General features: G+C 30.1%; 1 protein-coding gene and 1 long non-coding RNA gene across 4 annotated transcripts; both read left to right on the plus strand.

Moving 5' to 3' along the window:
- The first annotated feature begins 673 nt into the window (after positions 1–673).
- Positions 674–6,549, plus strand: LOC106058534 (uncharacterized). Of its 2 annotated transcripts, none has more exons than XM_056020895.1 (4): positions 674–1,048; positions 2,680–2,928; positions 3,077–3,177; positions 4,285–6,549. In XM_056020895.1, exons 2-4 carry the CDS (start codon positions 2,712–2,714, stop codon positions 6,538–6,540), a joined length of 2,574 nt encoding a protein of 857 aa, XP_055876870.1. In that variant the 5' UTR covers positions 674–1,048; positions 2,680–2,711; the 3' UTR covers positions 6,541–6,549. The 2 variants fall into 2 exon arrangements, with proteins under 2 accessions (XP_055876870.1, XP_055876869.1); XM_056020894.1 differs by lacking the exon at positions 674–1,048 and adding an exon at positions 1,055–1,582.
- A 5,607-nt stretch (positions 6,550–12,156) lies between these two features.
- Positions 12,157–16,385, plus strand: LOC129924628 (uncharacterized). 2 transcript variants are annotated; one of them, XR_008776643.1, is made up of 4 exons: positions 12,157–12,460; positions 12,761–14,192; positions 14,537–14,605; positions 14,966–16,385. It is a non-coding gene; the product is annotated as an uncharacterized LOC129924628 (long non-coding RNA). The 2 variants fall into 2 exon arrangements; XR_008776642.1 differs by lacking the exon at positions 12,157–12,460 and having other exon boundaries at positions 12,621–14,192.
- Positions 16,386–18,957: the final 2,572 nt, after the last annotated feature.

The raw sequence follows: 18,957 nt of genomic DNA on the forward strand, positions 1-18,957 counted from the left end.
TTTTAAAGATGCAATGAAAAATAAAAATACAGATACTTGATTTATAACACAAATTTCCAGTTTTTCACTGCACACATAGACAAGCGTTTTTCATGTCAAAAACTAAACCATTGGAACACCAGCTTCGAGTTTTTTACAAAGACAAAGAGAGTCGAAGTGCCGTCGCGCATCTTTTCCGCGCACCATACCAATTTGAAAAATCGATGAGCATGCCAAAGAAGAAATTTACTCCGAGAGCCACTTGGATTGACCTTCATTGAGAGTAAAACTTCCCCACACTATATTTTATTAGATCTGTAAAAACTTTATCCATTTTCTGACTATCTGATAAAATAGATAAAATTCCCCTGAATAAGAGATCGTCACAAAAGTTATTTTTTTGGATCACCCTATAAAATGCCACTTTTTTTCCAAAAAATAGAATCTAAATTCCGAAAATACAATCTTTCAGTGTTTTTTTGTTTGGTTTATTTACACTAAATCTGGATGCAGACATGTCTAACGTTCCGATAAATGCGTAGTTGCTTATTCAAATTCGCTAGAAAAAGACCGCCAGTACACATAAATTATAGCTTTGACCCTCCACGTTACGCATTTATTATTGTAGTTTTTTTTCCTATATTATAAACTTCTTTACTGTGCTTTATATACTAATTTTTTTATTCTACATCTATTATAAATGAAGATATCAGTAATTTGTTTATTTTAGGACTAAAAATAGATTTGGTCTAGGTCTAGGACTAGATCCACATATAGATTTCTAGGCTTATATGTGCATCTACAAGAATGTAATTAAATGTCTTCAGTTTTGTTTTCTATCCGGCTATGGACCTAAATATACCTTATAAATATATATGCGGCTTTATGATATGGTTATCTAGTAATCTAGTCTTGTATATGTGCATAGGCCAATTGTTTTATTTAATATATCTAGGTATTTTTTATGCCAAAATATACATTGAATATTCTGTGCGTTTATAAAAAACAATAACCGAAAGCGAAAAGTTCTTAACGCAACGAGTGTTATTGTTATGACTTGTATATAGATGTAGATAATATAGAAGTGTAGATCTAGATCTAGATTATAGATTAATCTAGATCTATGTAATATTTGTTTTTCAATTAGACTTACACTTAATAAATGACTTATAATTATTTACCTAATAAAGTATATGTCCTTGGAGATATACATTTCTTAATCTAATCTAGATTATATATAGATCTAGATCTAGATCTAGATTATCATTATAGTACGACTTAGTACGTCGTACAAGTGTAAATACTAAATAGTGTAATTGATTTATCATCTTCTTATGATGATATTTAATGATATTATTTAATATTATAATTATTGATTTTAAACACTAAAAGTAAAAGACAAAAGTCATGAAAGTGCAACATTCTCATCATTCTGAGTTCATTGTAACAACTTATTTAGTTACAACACAAGTACTGAAGTAGAAGTAGTTTCAAGTAGAGATCTAGATCTACTTACTTCTAGATTCTATCTAGACTTATATGTCTTTTTTGTCACAAATTAGTGACAATTGAATTTGAAGTGTTTAATAAGTTTATAGATCTAGTAAGTATCCCTATTAATTAGGCTATTACTAGTATTACCTATTAGATGCCTCATATATATATATTAGTTTTAGTTTATGATTAATTATCATTATAGTAAATTATAAATAATCCAAATTGTTGTAATACACTTTAATGTATACACATAAAAATAATGATAGAATAATCATTCGTCTCCTTCAGTCGTAGAACGACTATGGTTCATCTCATAGCACATTTCCTCATGTGGCTGTGAGCCCTATTTTGGAGAGACACTCCCCTCCATAGATAGCGCAGATTAAGGTGGCTTTTTCTTTGTTGGTAGAGGAGCTGGCCTTTTTCAGATTGTACGTTTTTCTTCCTGAGCTGAGACCCATGTACTTTCACAGTCCATAGCTTTCTAGGTCTCTCTCCATCAGTTGCAGTCTAGAGCTATGTCTTCCCTATTGTCAGTATTGATGTTCACTGATTTGAGGTTGAATGTATTATTACAGATAGCATAATTCGTGTATAATGGCGTCCAGCTTGTTATCGTCTATGAGGATGGAGGGTGGTGCTGTAGCAGGTGGTCCCATAACATTGTTTTCTTCGTGCTAATAGTATTCCAAAGAGGGTTGGGCCCAGGACACATCCTTGTTGTAAATACACTTTAATGTATACATAATAATAAGGATAGAATAATATTTAATAAATAATATGAAACTTATCTAGTTATATATTATTCTATAAATTAGTCACTGTAAATCAATTTTGTTTTTAATAGTGCATCTTTGACATCTTTAATCGTAAATTAATAGTAATAATAGCCTATATGATATATATATTTAGTATATAATTGGGTATACCAAACTATGTGGTTATATTTTCATGCTGATGGGTTTAAATTTTATTTATACAAATGTACTGCAAATTATTCATGTTTAGTTACACTATTAACACATTAAGTTTATTTTTGTGTGTGCTTGTAGGCTTTAGACTACCATCTGAATATCATTAAACATGTATAATTATGATTTAAACAACTATATAAGATATCTAGATATTCAGTATCATCCTGATCTAAGTATTATTTGAATGTTTGATTTCAATGTTTTTTCTGTTTTCTTTTTCAATTTTCAGATTAAAGTAGTTTTGAAAATGAATCTCTTGTAATGGGTGGTGATAAATGTGCTATTCTTGGCTGCTCTTCCACTAGAAGTAGATGCAAAGGTGTGTCGTTTTTCAAGTTACCTAAGTTGGGTAAAGGAATAGAAAGAGATAAATGGGCAAAGCAGTTAGTATTATCAATAAATAGATCTGACAAGAAATTTGATCCCAACAAGGCTAGGATTTGCTCACTACATTTTCAACCGTCTTGCATTAGAACAGGTAATTCTAATTGTTTAATATTTATATTATTTGAACCAAAATAAAGATGTTTGACCTTGGGTATTCTAGATCTGTTGTTTTTTTTCATTTCCACATTTTGCATAATTTACTTATTTAATTATATTTTAATGTAGCCTACTTTTCACAGGCACCACAGGAAAAAGATTCTTATTACCTGGGAGTATACCGACTGAGTTGATGCCTACCATTGCACTGCCAAATACGAAAAACAGTCACAGGAATCCACCAGTAAATACATTATTTATTTTTTTACAATACTGGCTTCAAAATAGGTTACTTCCATGTTAAGAAATATTTAAAGGTCTCTTCTAAATGTTTTTACTCATTGGTATAGACAGGGGAATGGGTTTTTTGGAGTTCAACCTCACCCACCAAAAAGGACATGTGAGTGTAAGGGGATTAGTGAATTATTTTGTTGAAATTCATTTAATTGGAAGGGAGATTTTAATGTTAATTATCACTTGCCCTAGCATTGCAAATGGAATTGTGAGATAAACCATGAGCGTATTTCAATTTAACCCGCCAGTCTAAAACCTTCCTCAATCCCTCCAGGGGATGGGATATTGAGGCTAGAACACAAATTCAATTATATGTGTTACAAAAAACAAAAAAAAACAAAGGCAAGATAGTCACCAAATCCAATGAGTATAGGGGTAAGTGGGGTTTTCAGTTTAAAAAATTCTATAGATAGAATTGGGTTTAAAAAACCCCTCTTTAATTAAAGAAAAAAAAAAGAAAATAATAAATTGTATTGTGTGTGTGTGCACAAAAGTTTTTTTTTTTTTTTTAAGTAACCCCCCCCCCTCATTTGCTCCCGCCCTCCCAACAAAAAACATGGCTACACACATGCCTGTTATTATAAATTTATTATATATATATATGTTACTGGCGAATGGATTAGGGAGAGGTTAAACATATGTTAAACATATATTAGTTTGTCCTTTCAGTTAAGTTTAGGGTTGCAGGATGTACATGTGTGTATCAGTCAACTTCCATGTAAAATGTTTGTATTTTATGTTCATATGTTTAAAAGTTAAAATATTATAGTACTGTCATTAGATGTATTAAACATATATCCCATATATTTGTTAAGTGTTTTGAACTTATGTGTTGTAATGTCTGTATCGATTAGTGTGTATTTGGTGTGGCATTAAAAGAGCTGATCATAAATCTTAATTGATGTGTTAACTTTTGTGAAAGACCAATTATGGGGACATTTGATAACTCATTCACTGTTTCCCCATAAAATACAAATTTAATAAGAGTAAATTTTTTTTTTTGTCATGATTCCGTTTGAAATTAAAATTGAACGCAAGATTTATTATGTTATTGTAGGTGGAGCGCCCAGCACCTGCCGTCGCCAATAGAGTTGCATATTACTCCTTTTCCGACGTAAAAAGAGATGCAACCGTCATAACTCTTCCATGGTGCCTAATAGAGAATTCCGAAAACTCAGTTGTATTTGGACTAATTGAAAATGATACATCTATTTTAAAATTTAAAGTTTTTTTTAAAAATAATTTTGTTATAGATGTTCATATTTATGGTATCCCTGCCCCACATCTCTCACAAAGTTATGAGGGAGTAAAAATAAAAACATATCTCAATTTTCTTTTATCAAAATCTGTTTGTCCTGGTGTAAGGCAAAAACATTTGCAAGGGTTTGCTAGTCTTCCGGAAAAAACAGATCAAACAAGTTATTTTAGGCATATTCTAAACAAGACAGATTATGGAACAAACAACTTTTATCACTTCTCAACTATCCGATCTCGGCATTGTTTGCTCCTTTCTGATGGCGCTTGCACAAAGTGCAAAGATTCTGGGCGTTTACTACATAAAAAGTGGACTAGAGCAGAGCTAAGCAAGAAAACTCCACTGAAGTTGAATAGTTCTATGAACTCTACATGCCCTACAAAATTAAAAGATACACTAAAAAGTAGTAGGAAAGAAAATAAAATTTTGGCAAAAAAATTACAATTCTTTAATGAAAGCCTTAAAAAAAATTACATTGAACTTAGAGAAGATGTACATTCAGGCATTAAAAATTTTTTGGACAATGCTGCCATCACAGATCCATTATCTAAATTATTCTGGGAAGAACAAAAGAAAGCGTTCGACTCTAAAGCATATGGCATGCGTTGGCATCCAACTATGTTAAGACTGGCAATTTTATTGCATAGTAGGAGCCCAACAGCTTACCAAACATTGAGAAAAACAGGTCTACTCAAACTACCAGGTGAAGCAACACTTAGAGACTATACAAACTCCATTCAACCTCAAACTGGTTTTAATTCTGATGTTATTGATGAAATTAATCAAGCAACTAAAGATTTTACTGAACATGAGCGCTATATTGTATTACTTCATGACGAAATGGCCATAAAAAGTGATCTGGTGTATGATCAGCGAAGTGGAGAAGTTGTAGGATTTGTCAACAGTGACCAAATAAAAGACGGCTCATCATACCAACTTGCTACCCATGTACTTTTATTTTACATTGTAGGGATTAGTACCACTTTTAAAATGAGTTTATGTTATTTTGGAACAGAGTCTGTAACACCCTCGGATCTATATACTTGCTATTGGAAAGCTGTCCAAAATTTAGAAAATCATTGTGGACTAAAAGTTATTGTTTCTACATGTGATAAAGCTTCTGCCAATGTTAAACTACATCAATTACATAGTAATCAATTTGATAGTAATATTTGCTTCAAAACAATTAATCATTGTGCAACTGACAGGTTTATCTATTTTATATCTGACGTGCCACACTTACTCAAAACAGTTCGAAATAACATTTTCAAATCAGGTTTTGGCAAATCTAGACTGCTATGGAACAACGGAAATCACATTTTATGGAGCCATATTGTTGACTTGTACAATAGAGATATATCATCAGAACTATTTAGAACACATTTGACATCAGATCACATAAATCTAACATCACACTCCATTATGAATGTTCAACTTGCAGCACAGGTTCTTAGCAAAAGTGTAGGCTCAGTTATGCAAGCATATGGCTCAAAAGAAAGTCAAGAAACAGCAAAGTTTATTTTATTGATGGATAGGTTTTTTGACTGCATGAATAGCAGATCACTATCTGAAGCTCATTCTGTACATAAGCCAGACCTTCTACCTTATACAAATTGTAATGATCCTAGATTTGATTTTTTAAACAATGAATTTATGGATTATTTAAATAAGTGGAAAAGCTGTGTAGAGAAGAGAGAAGGACAATTTAATACCAGTCAGAGAAATAAAATGTTTCTTAGTCATCAAACGTACAAGGGTCTTGTGATGACTATAAATTCTTTCACAGAAGCTACTAGATATCTTTTAGAGAATGGGGTCAAATATGTTCTGAGTAACAGATTTTGTCAGGATCCTCTTGAAGAGCATTTTGGAAGACACCGGTGTTTAGGCCACACTAATGAAAATCCAAATCTGTGGACATTTGGATATCAAGAAAATAAACTTAGGCTTCAGAGAAACTTTACACTGGCTTTTCAGCCAAGAGGAAATGTTCAATCCCACCACAATGAAATGAATAGCCACATAAGTTGCAGTCCACTAAAAAAGAAAAAAAAATAAATTGCGATTTAAATTAAATATTTTTAAATTCAGTATAGTATAATCTGTGATTTTGTATTAGGTTGAACAGAAAATTATACTTTGATCAGTTGAAATAGTAAATTCCATATATGCATTAAGCATTACACATATTTTTTTCCCATGCACATTTGTCAGAGTTGCAACCACTCAAACTGATTTTCAGTATAATTGTATCTCTTTATCTTTTTTGTGTTTCAGAAAAATAATCTATAAATTTATTTATATACAAAAGATTCTCTGATACCATATCCTATATAACATTAGCTTTAAATTTTATATGACTAAATATGGTTTTCTTTTTTCACATTGGCATACAAGTACATGCACTAGTTCTTGACACTATGTATAAATTCTTAATAGTAGAAATATAAAAAATGTTATGTTCACATGTAAAAGATATCAGTCGAGCTGATGTTTAAATTAATATTATTAACTATGGTTTTGTGATTGTGCCAAAACTATAAATTAAAGTTATTGTCTTTAATAAGAACACACAGTTTGATATTATGTGTGATGACAAGTAATTAAAAAAAAAGTATAATTGAGCAAGACAGATGTTTATTTTTCCTGATCAAAATTTATTTGCAATTTCTTTTTTTTTTTTTTGGTTAAATTTTGAATTTGTTTAATATTATTTGTTATAACAAAAATTAAAAGTACACTAAGGATTAAACTCAAGCAAATTTTAGTACAAAAATTTATACATTTTAACTAATCATAGCCCATCAATTTATTGATTTACTGTCATTATAAAAGATAACCAGAATATACTATAACCAGGTCTCAAAAATGTAACAATATTAATTAATATTGGCAGGCAACAAAGTACATACTCTTACAGTAAAAAAGATGAGATTCATCAAAAAGCATACATCATACATTCCCTAATAAACGTTTTAACAATCATTTCAAAACACCAAAAGCATAAAGGACATTGACAGTTTTAATTTACAATTTATCAGTTAGATAAGTTACTAATTTTACTAGCTCTAAATTGTATTAATTAAGAAAAATAAAAAAAAAATATTAATAATAATAGTGTGCATGTAGCAGGAAAACATTAAGCATATAAGCATTATTTAAGGGACAAATTTATAACATTTGCAGATGATTGAAATTAATTGAACAAAGAAAATATTGATGAATGAAATAACTAGGAATAAAAAATGAACAATCATTTTCACCCACAACAATGCCAAATAATAGTAGTAAAAAATAAAGATCTTCTTCATTTATAATAATAATAATGGCATAATTATGCAAACCCACTTGTGATATGTATATTTTTATACATTACATGCAGACACAGCCATTATCCACCATTTAGACCTTAGTTTTTACACACTGAACAATGAAAATTAACTTAGTTTGATAATAAATTAAAAATCACAATATCAGAGTGAACATTTAAATTGTTATATCTTGATTTATACATTTAATAGCTCAATAGTTTAGATCTCTAGCATCAGGATAAAAGTATGAAAAAACATGTTGAATCATTCTGGTTTCTTATTTTTTCACTTGTTTTAGCTTTTTTCTCAAACCCTTTTCTTTGGATGATATTTGTTTTTGTTTTCTATATTTCTCTAAAAACAATTTGCACTTTCTGTGAACTCTAATCTTGAAGAAAAGTTTTAAAATTAATTTTAAAATAAACATTTTTTCTGAATGTTCAGCAAGTGAATGGTTGCAGGAATCAAAAAAGCATTTTACAATATCATTAGTGTCTAAACACCTTTTTATAAAGCTTTCTAAACTGAAAAATGATTCAACAGGGTTGGGGAAAATAATTCTAAATATTGATTCTATTTTTACAAAAAAAGTACTTAGATCAGATCTAATGTGAATAAGGCTACCTCTATTAAGAACATTTGTGAGGGAACAACTTTCACTCTTTTCTGAATCATTTTCAACAAGTACATTTATTATATTCAATTTAATGTGTTTTTTGACATTTTAATTTTAACAAGAGTAATAATGTCAATTTTTGTGCTTAAAGAAGTAAACTTTGCTTACTGGTAAATCAAACATTGAATCTATTTCAATATTTTCAAAGTCTTCCCAAATAGGAGATTCATAATCCACAAGCAATTCTGGTACATCATTAGAACAAGTTGCCATTGTTCTGGACTTGTTAACAACTGAAACAGTACAAGTAATTTTTAAATAGATCTAACTGGTATACTATATCAGATATGAAGTGTTGTCAAGAAAAGTAATGTGGAATGTCTACATTGTAAATTGTCTAACATATATTCAACTGAACAATCCAGATAGTTAGAAGATGCAATTAGTTTAATTAGTTAGAAACTAAGAAAGTGTAGATATAGATCTATATATATTATAGGCCATTTAAATAAGATCTATCATATAAACCAGACATCAACTAGATCTATAGTCTACAGTTCGGTTATTGTAAAAACAGAATTAGAAATTTAAGTATTATATTTAACATAGGCCTACCTAGGATCTAGAGTAGATCTAGATCTAGTAGTTGCTTTTTAATTATGGTAGCCTATTATAAATCCATTGCTTTTATTTTGGGACTGTACGCACCGGTATGGCGTACCGGCACCTTTTTCAATGTGGGAAAAAAAATTACTTTTCTAGTATTTTAAAGTTTATTATTCATTTATTAATAGTTAAAAAATAGGCAATTCTTCACTGGATACCGGCACCTATTTATTTACAAAAAAAGCACTGTATAAATCCATTGAATGTGTGTGTCTAAGTAGGCTACTTTATGTCGCACCGGAGACTGCGTATTCACGTGAAAAACTGCTTTCCTTCTTGAGATTCGGACTTGATGACAACTTTTATTTTAATAATTGAGTGAATCGATTAAAGTATTCCAATTTTATATTTCAAAAAAAATATGTCTGCGCTCCATCATGGGCATACAATGGCAAGACTGCGCCTTAAATATCAGCTTAAACGTCATCTTAATTTAACTGAAATATTAGCGAGATTTTGGCTGCAGGCGGCTTCCCAACAAAATAGTTGGATTCCCCCCCCCCCCCCCCCAAAAAAAAAAAACAAAACTACGGTAGGCATAAACATACGGTATGAGAAAAAAAAAGGAATCTACTGCCAAAGACATAGGTGCACGGCGGAAAGAGAACAATATAAACTGACAAGACAGACAACACGGGGTATAGCAAAATATGTACTATTATAGACTATGTTAGAGTCTAGCTAGAGATGCTAGATCTAGTCTAGAAGGCTGATCAATTAAAAATAAAATCAATCATTTCTAAAGTTTGTAAAATTATATATAGATCTAATCTATCTATTTATAATATAATAAAAATCTATGTCTACTTTTTAAATATTTAAAATGATATTTATTTTAATTGAGACATTGACATACTGTCACATACTAAGTAACAAAATAATCAGATCTTATAGACTCATAGACTCTACTTATACCGTATTATATTAAACCTTCGAGTTTACGTTCCACTATCTTGACTTGACTATATTGACTAAAAAAAGGGTACTATGATTATAGATGTAGATTATTATCTATGATGATTATCAACTGGTAGATCTATAAGTAGTATCGTCACTATAAGTATTTAATCAGTATAACCACTGCATTTGTTTCATTCACTGTCTGTATCAATAATCGTGTGAATGTGATGTGAAAATGAAGTCTAGATTTAGATAGAATAGAATTGATAGATTATAGAATTAGATCTACTATTAAAAAGTATTATTACTTATTATAGATCTACTATTAATAAGTATTAACTATACTAACTATAGCCAGTATACTGTATACAGTATAGCTATCCTATACTTTAGACTATACTGAATAATACTGAATAGTCACTATAGTTCTATTTCTATAGAGTACTATACTATAGACTATAAAATACTAGTAGATGATCGATAGATTAGATTAGATCTAGATATATAAATATTCATATTGATCTCATGTATGGTCTAGATCTAGAGAAAATAGAATGGATCTCATGACTAGACTATATTAGATCTATTGATTTTTTTAAAAAATCGTTAAATAAATCTAGACCTTAGTCTAGAGGTGTTGTAGATCTAGATTATTCTAGATATTATACAAGAGATCTAGATCTATATATAAGTTCGGTTTTTTAAAAATTCGCATTCGAAATTTTAAATACCCAGATTTAAGTATTAATATACCCATATTGGTAGGTCCGAGTTAATCATTTATTAGATCTATTAAAGCATGTCTGTATAAAAGATATTATTATTTTAAAAATATATTATTATATAAAAGATATAGTTATCAATATTTACTTTAAAAAATTAAACAAATGAATTTTTTTACTTTTGCCAATTAACACTCTGGCTAGCAAAAAGAATGACTCCTCAATACTGTGAAAAGACGATAACTGCATGAGTTGGTTTGGAATTGTATTTTGTAAGACTAATTTTTAAAAAATATCCTTCATGAGAGAGAACGAAAAAAGGTTGTCAAAAAAAGCTGATTGGACTACTCAAATAATGGACCAGCCTCTCTCTCTTGATATCTTGTTAAGAACTTTGGTGACCGGGAAAAGTGGATGGTTTGGTTGCGCGGGACAGATGATAATAATGACATGTACATAAAAAAAAATCCAGATTTTGTGTAAAATACCCAAATGAGGAAGTACTGGAAACACCTATTTTAACGAAGTGGCCTTAAAAAAAAATCTTTTGTGACGATCTCTTATTCAGGGGAATTTTATCTATTTTATCAGATAGTCAGAAAATGGATAAAGTTTTTACAGATCTAATAAAATATAGTGTGGGGAAGTTTTACTCTCAATGAAGGTCTATCCAAGTGGCTCTCGGAGTAAATTTCTTCTTTGGCATGCTCATCGATTTTTCAAATTGGTATGGTGCGCGGAAAAGATGCGCGACGGCACTCTGATCATAAAATCTCGAAGCTGGTGTTCCATTAGTATAGTTCCATGACTAAACCATGGAACTATACTAATGGAACAACAGCTCCTAGTTTTTACTAGGGGAGTGCCGTCGCGCATCATTTTCACGCATGGTGCAATATGGAGAAATTCATGAGGATGCAAAAGAAGAAATTTACTCCTCCAGTCACTTGGACTGACCTTCAATGAGAGTAAAACTTTCCTACGCTTTATTTTATTAGATCTCTAAAAACTTCATCCATTTTCTCACAATGTTTTGTGATTTATAAAATTTTCCTGAATAAGGGATCGTCACAAAAGTTATTTTTTGAAGGCCACCCCATTAAAATAGCTATTTTCAGTACTTTCACATTTGGGTATTTTACACAAAATCTGGATTTTATTTTATGTACATTAAATCATTATCAACTGTCCCGCGTAACTAAATCCTCCACTTTTCCAGGTCACCAATGTTCTTAACAAGAGAGAGAGGCTGGTCCATTATTTGCGTAGTCCAGCCAGCTTTTCTTCTGACAAACCTTTTTTCGTTTATTCTCTTAAAGGATATTTTTTTTTAAAGTTAGTCTTACAAAATACTATTCCAAACCAACTCATGCAGTTATATATCGTCTTTTCACAGTATTGAGGAGTCATCCTTTTTGCCAGCCAGAGTGTTAATTGGCAAAAGTAAAAAATTCATTATTTTAATTTTTTTAGTAAATATTCACAACTATATCTTTTATATAATAATATATTTTTTAAATAATAATATCTTTTATATAGACATGCTTTAATAGATCTAATAAATGATTAACGCGGCCCTACCAATATGGGTATATTAATACTTAAATCTGGGTATTTTAAATTTCGAATGCGCATTTTTAAAAAACCGAACTTATCTATAGATCTCTTATATCTATTACCGATATTTTTTAAAAAATAACTCAACAGATCTAATAAAGTCATGATTTCCACTCTATTTTCTCTAGATCTAGACCATACATGAGGTCAATATGAATGTTTATAGATCTAGTCTACGTCTAGAACTCTAGATCTATCGATCATGACTATAGTTGACTATAGACTATCTATATAGTCTATAGACTGTATAGTGTATGTATTATACTGTAACTGTTTTACTAGTATTATATTAGTGTATAGTGACGGTAATTATAGTCACTATAATCAATAGTGTATTGCCTGTAGATTTAGTACCTGTACTAATATTAGTAGATGTAGATCTATAATAATAATACTTTTTAATAGTAGAAAGTAGATTTATAATCTATCAATTCTATCTAATCTAGATCTAAATCTAGACTTCACTTTCACATCACATGATTATTGATACAGACAGTGAATGAAACGAATGCAGTGATTATATTATAGTTTATACTGACTTATAGCTCTACCAGTTGATTATCATCATCTCAGGTCATCTCGAATAATAATCTAGATTAGTATGTCAATGTCTCTATTAAAATAATTAATATCATCAGCCATATATCATTTTAAATATTAAAATAGTAGACATAGATTTCTATATTATAAATAGATAGATTAGATCTATAAAATATAATTTTACAAACTTTAGAAATGATTGATTTTATTTTTAATTGATCAGCCTTCTAGACTAGATAATCTAGCATCTCTAGCTAGACTCTAACCTGTAGTTTGTAGATCTTGGAATTGGATCGAAATTCACCTTCTAAATTGTCTCCTCTGTAGCTGATTTGAGAGGCCCAACGAGGCAAGAGTCTATTACTATTAGTACTCTGTCTCTTGATCTATCTAGTAGGCCTATCTTAGCTAGTGCATTAGCCTTAGCCATAGTGTAGTCAAATCTTGACAACTAGTCTTCTAGATCTAAGCTTCTAGAATAATTAGATCTAGATCCAGTTTAGATTTAGAATATAAAAGTATTTTACTAGCTAAAATACTAAATCTACTGATCTAAATTCTAGATAGATATACAATATATAGATCCAGTTTAGATTTGGAATATAAAAATATTTACTAGCTAAAATTCTAAATCTACTGATCTATACTTAATATTTTAGATATTATATGACATCTACAAAAATTATTATTAAGATATAATTATAGAATCTAGACTAGTTATTTATGTACATAAAATATATAAATAAAAGATAAAATTTATGCAGGCCTAGATCCCATAAATTTATAATTGATCCAGATCTATCAGTAAAAGTTACCTTCGATGGGAAGTTTTACCCAATCTAATCTATACAATCCATGCCTCGCCTACACCCCATACATTAAATAATAGTTCCCATTCCATGCCATGCCCAGACCCATGAGTTCATGAAATAATAAATGATGTGGTGTCAAGTTGGATCTATCCCCTGAAATTCAGCACTTTAATATAAAACTCTCATATCTAGTTAATTATTTGCTATGACACTCTGATCAACTTGGACTTGTGTGATACATATATGTTTCTTATCAGATTTAATGAATGAAGTTTTGGTGCATTTTAAGGATACAAAAGTATCATCAGGTGCATTCTAACCATTGGTATTTTTCCTGGCAACATTTCTATTCTAGTCTGTGATAAATTATAAATTTAAAAAAATGTTTGTAATGTTTCAGTTATTAACAAGTAGAACCATGCCAACCAGTTCTGATGATGTACCAGAATGGCTCAAGGATCATACTTATACTATTTCTACTCTCTGGGCAGACATTAATAATATTGGCATCCATTCAATATTTATTGTAAGTACTACTATACAATTTTTATTTTAGTTATCTAAAAGATGTTTTATGAAGTGTGATTTTCATGGTCAAGCAACATCCAAATATCGGGGATGGAATTTAACATTTTTCTCTAGTTTTTTTTTTATAACACTCTTAAGCAAATTCATCTTTCATGAATGCCTAATACACTTGGCTGTTGTGCAGGCCATTCTTTTACAATAAACTGTTAGATGAAATTAGGCAAAATTATGTCTGATAATTTGTATGTTTGATACAACAATGTATTCAATTTAATAATATTATTTTTTAATTTTAATGTTTTCAAAAGAAATTAGCCATTATGCCTAATTGTATAATTACAGTTATGTTTGGAAATGCAAGAAAAAGGCATGCATTCCTGACAAGTCAATGATTGGTTGCACCTCTTAAAGGTAAGGTACTGCAATTTTTCCCTATGCACTTTTCTCATAAGCTGAAGTACTTGTATTTTTGAAAAACTAGTTCTCCATGAAAATGTAAATCATAATATATGTTATAATTGCTTTTAGATGAGTGCAATGTCCATCAAATTAACTGAATATCTGCCTTCACCTTTAGTAATAATTCATAACTATTAAGGTCAGGGCCATGTCTACACATTAACACAGTAGCTCCTTTTAGGTACAGACTATTTTTAGAATAGCAAAATTATATAATTATACTTAATAACATATATACATTTAGCATGGTCAACACATATGTCACACATATTTTTATTTTTTTAAAATCCTTTTATTTATTTTTATAACTAGATAACTTTCTGTTATGAGAAAAGATGAGATTCTTGGACTCCTGCATAGCACCACCAGAAAGGAAAATCCCATCATGTTGCAAAATAAAAGTCTTGGACCAATTTTAATTAAGATATATATATTATACTGTAAGCTCTATACATATTTATGTATATCCTGTCATTCAGCCAACAGGTTTGGATTTAGTATTTCTTTAAATCTGTTTGATATTGTACTTGAAAACTATTAATCTGAGCCCCATTAAAACAATTAGGAGTGCAGTGAATGAGTGGTAAAGCACTTGGCTTCTGAACTGAGGGTTCCTGGGTTCAATTAAGACTGGGGTTTTCAATTTCAGAATTCAAAAGGCTAGGGATACATGGCAATAGTAAGGAATAAGTAAAGGCAGTTTGGGGATCCATGGCTGAATGGTTAAGTCATGGGTTTGAATCTCTGTGAAGACTCGGGTTAAAATTTTTTTAGATTTTTGGGTGCCCCTGAGTCCACCTAACTCTAATGGGTAGCTGACTTTTGTTTTGGAAAGTAAAGATGGTTGGTTGTTGTGCTGGCCACATGATGCACTGGTCAAAGAATCAAATGACCTTAACATCATCTGCCCTATAGATTGTGACGTCTGAAATGGGATTTTTTTTCAAAAGGTGGTTGGTTGTTGTGCTGGGTACATGACACCCTCGCTAACCATGGGGCACAGAAACTGATAAACTTTATATAGATTGCAAGATATGTAAGGGAAATTTTACTTTTTTAAAATTAAAATAAGAATCTATCAAAAGTAAACATAAAATATGGTGCATTCTCCTTAAAACTAAAACCTGGTGCGAAGGTTTAAAATGTTGGCTAAAAAAGCAACATCATATATTCTTAATTCCCTTTGCAAAACTTACTGAGAAGAACATGCATGTTGTTCCCTCATAATTTTCTTGACAGAGGAAATCTTGTTTATATTAGATTTGAATTAAGCAAATTAAGAAAAAAATTATAATTATTATTTCCAATGGTTGTATCTAAACCTTATGAATTATTTTTCCGTTATAAGTATATTGAGATTAATGGATAATCATGAAATTGTAAAATAATTGCTGCTATCATTCCATTGACTAAAGAACCATAATTTATTTTTTTTTAAATTAATTTCAAAATGATTTTTTTCAAGCATAGAGTTCACATAGATCTTGAGTGAATTTTTTTTTTTATTTGACTAATGCTTCAATTTTATTGTATCATATTAGTTGTTAATTTTTATTACCCAGAATATTTAAAAAATGAGTACACTATTTTCATGTAATAATTAACTTGGTATTCACACAATGCTCAAAATACACCATAATCTTTAGGCCATACAGATTTGTATAAATTAACTTGTTTAAATACATTGTAAATGTATACTGTATGGATAAGAATAAAGTTTTTCTGTAGACAATTATTGTTCAAGATTTGTTGATGCTCCTGCTTAATCAATTATATATACAGGTCATTAGTTTTAACACGTCTGATAATAAATGACAGTACAAGTTAGTGAATGAAAATTTGTCATTATTTCAGCTGCTTTAGTCCTACATCAATGTGAGGTACCAGTACTTTGATTGTGTCATATAACAATTTAAAGCAACATTTTGAAATGAATAGTCTGTAGAATTGACAGTAAATACATTTAAGTGATGGGCTGTGATCTGCTTGAATTGGGAGCGGATCATGTATTGAATTTGTGTTTTTGATCTTTACTTCAAGTAAATGTTAATGAGCAATTAATTTTTAATGAATAAATAATTTAAAAATAAATACAAAAGAACCATAAACATCTACTTTAGTTTAATAATTTTTTTTCATCAGAACAGAATTTCCAATTTTGCATTCTTAAAATAAAATATAATTTATTTAGAGTAGAGTCAGAACACAAAATCATAGTTTTAAAATATTACGTAAATTAAGCTAAGCTGTGATCTCTTATAAACATTTGTATATAGACTATACACAATTTAATTATTATTTTTCATCAAATTGCAGGAACTACTACATGTACTTATGCCTATTTGACAATAAAAAACCATAGTCAATGAAATAGTAATACTAGTAAATGAGATAAAAGTAAATTTAATATCATCAATGCTATTGAAGCCACACTTGTTTTTTTTTTATCTTGTTTGGTGGACTTCAATTAAAGTTGCTATTAATTTCACTGATCGTCTTAGCTGAAATGCCAGTGTCGTCTCTTTGAAACCTAAGCTTATTTTCTTGGTAACTGGAAGTCCAGATATTTGGAGTTTCATTTTAAGCACCTATACTTTCCGAAATGGCATTCCGATAGGCTAAACCATTTGCCTAACATGTCATATGCACGTAAAGAGGTACCACAGAAATGCTTAGGCGCCAACTTACTTTAACTGACATAGAATAAGAGAGCACCTGGTTGCATACAGCTTCAGAACGAGACAGCAGGAGGTCACTTACAAAGGTGTGGTATACACCAATGAAAATTAATTGCCGAGGGTAGATGGCAAAAAAAAAACAACTGATTCTACCACAGGTGGACAATGGTTATGCCTGTGCTCAGTGTGGCATAATATGTAGGTCACAGCTGGGGCTGAGTAGCCTCTGGAAACAGCATTCCTCATAAGTCTTAGGAATCAAAGACAAGCCTATCATTTTTGTAGCATAGTTTGTAGCTTCTGTAAATGCATGAAATGCCGACACAAGTCCTCTGTGAGTTTGATGGATTATAAACATCTTACTTCTTTGCCTTATATTAAATGGTCCTTCTCTCTGTTCCTCTAGGTACTTGCATTTATCTAAATATCATTGATATATCGTAACATGTCATAAAAATAAAAGCTAGAATCTCTGCAACTCGTTTACAAGTCAGAAGTCATCAATAACACTTGCCATTTAAAAAATAACAATTTAGATTAGTCAAATCAGTGACTGATTATTCGATTCATTTAGGCCTATAAATTTTTTATTTGAATATATAATGATCCTTTACACTTTGTGACTTTACTAGTATACTTTGGAGTAGACTTGTTGAGCTTGAAGTACACATTGAGTTTTACTGTGATCTACTAGATCTAGATGTAGATCTATATATATTATATTATTCAATATAGAAGTCTAAGAAGTAGAGAGAATATCTCATCAATAGTATCTGTCATATCGTGATCAGTAGGCGGCTGCAGGTTTATAGATCTATTCCATGACAAAAACCCTAGCTAGATTTAGATCTACTGGTCTAGACATCTAGATCTAACTAGAATTAAACTAGAAAACTGAATTAGAGAAGTAGCTTTCTGGATCTAGAACCAGAATCTATATTATTAATATTAGATCTAGTTGCGTCGAACGCTTAATTTTTGGTTGTTGTTTTTAATAAATGCACATAAAATACATTGTATTTTGGCAATAAAAATACCCAGTTGGTAGTCCAGTAATTCTAATAATTAATTAATGAATGACTATCAGTATTTGTTTTAGATCTATCAGATTCATATGACTATGACTTATTATTTATACTTATTTTGTATCATTCGTCCAAGAAAATCTAGCTCTAGATCTATTTCATTTTAGATTAGGCTATAGTTGTTTTTGTTTTTTTTTGTCATTTTATTTAGGCTACAATATTACCGAGATGAACTTTTTCTTTGTTTCCCACGAGACGTGTATGCCTATAGCCTAGTCCTTTCGATAATAATAATAAAAAAAAAAACGATTAGAAATGCGTAGCTTGGAGTGTCAAAACTGTATTAGGCCTCCTATTTTTATTTTTATTTCGTGCAATTTAGTATATCATAACAAATACGCATTTAGAGGAACGGTAGACAGGTCTTCATCCAGATTTAGTGTAAATAAACCAAACACAGAAACACTGAAAGATTGTATTTTCGGAATTTAGATTCTATTTTTTTGAAAAAATGTGGCATTTTATAGGGTGGTCGAAAAAAATAACTTTTGTGACGATCTCTTATTCAGGGAAATTTTATCTATTATATCAGATAGTCAGA

Source organism: Biomphalaria glabrata, chromosome 2, assembly GCF_947242115.1.
Source record: "Biomphalaria glabrata chromosome 2, xgBioGlab47.1, whole genome shotgun sequence".
Taxonomy (NCBI): domain Eukaryota; kingdom Metazoa; phylum Mollusca; class Gastropoda; family Planorbidae; genus Biomphalaria; species Biomphalaria glabrata.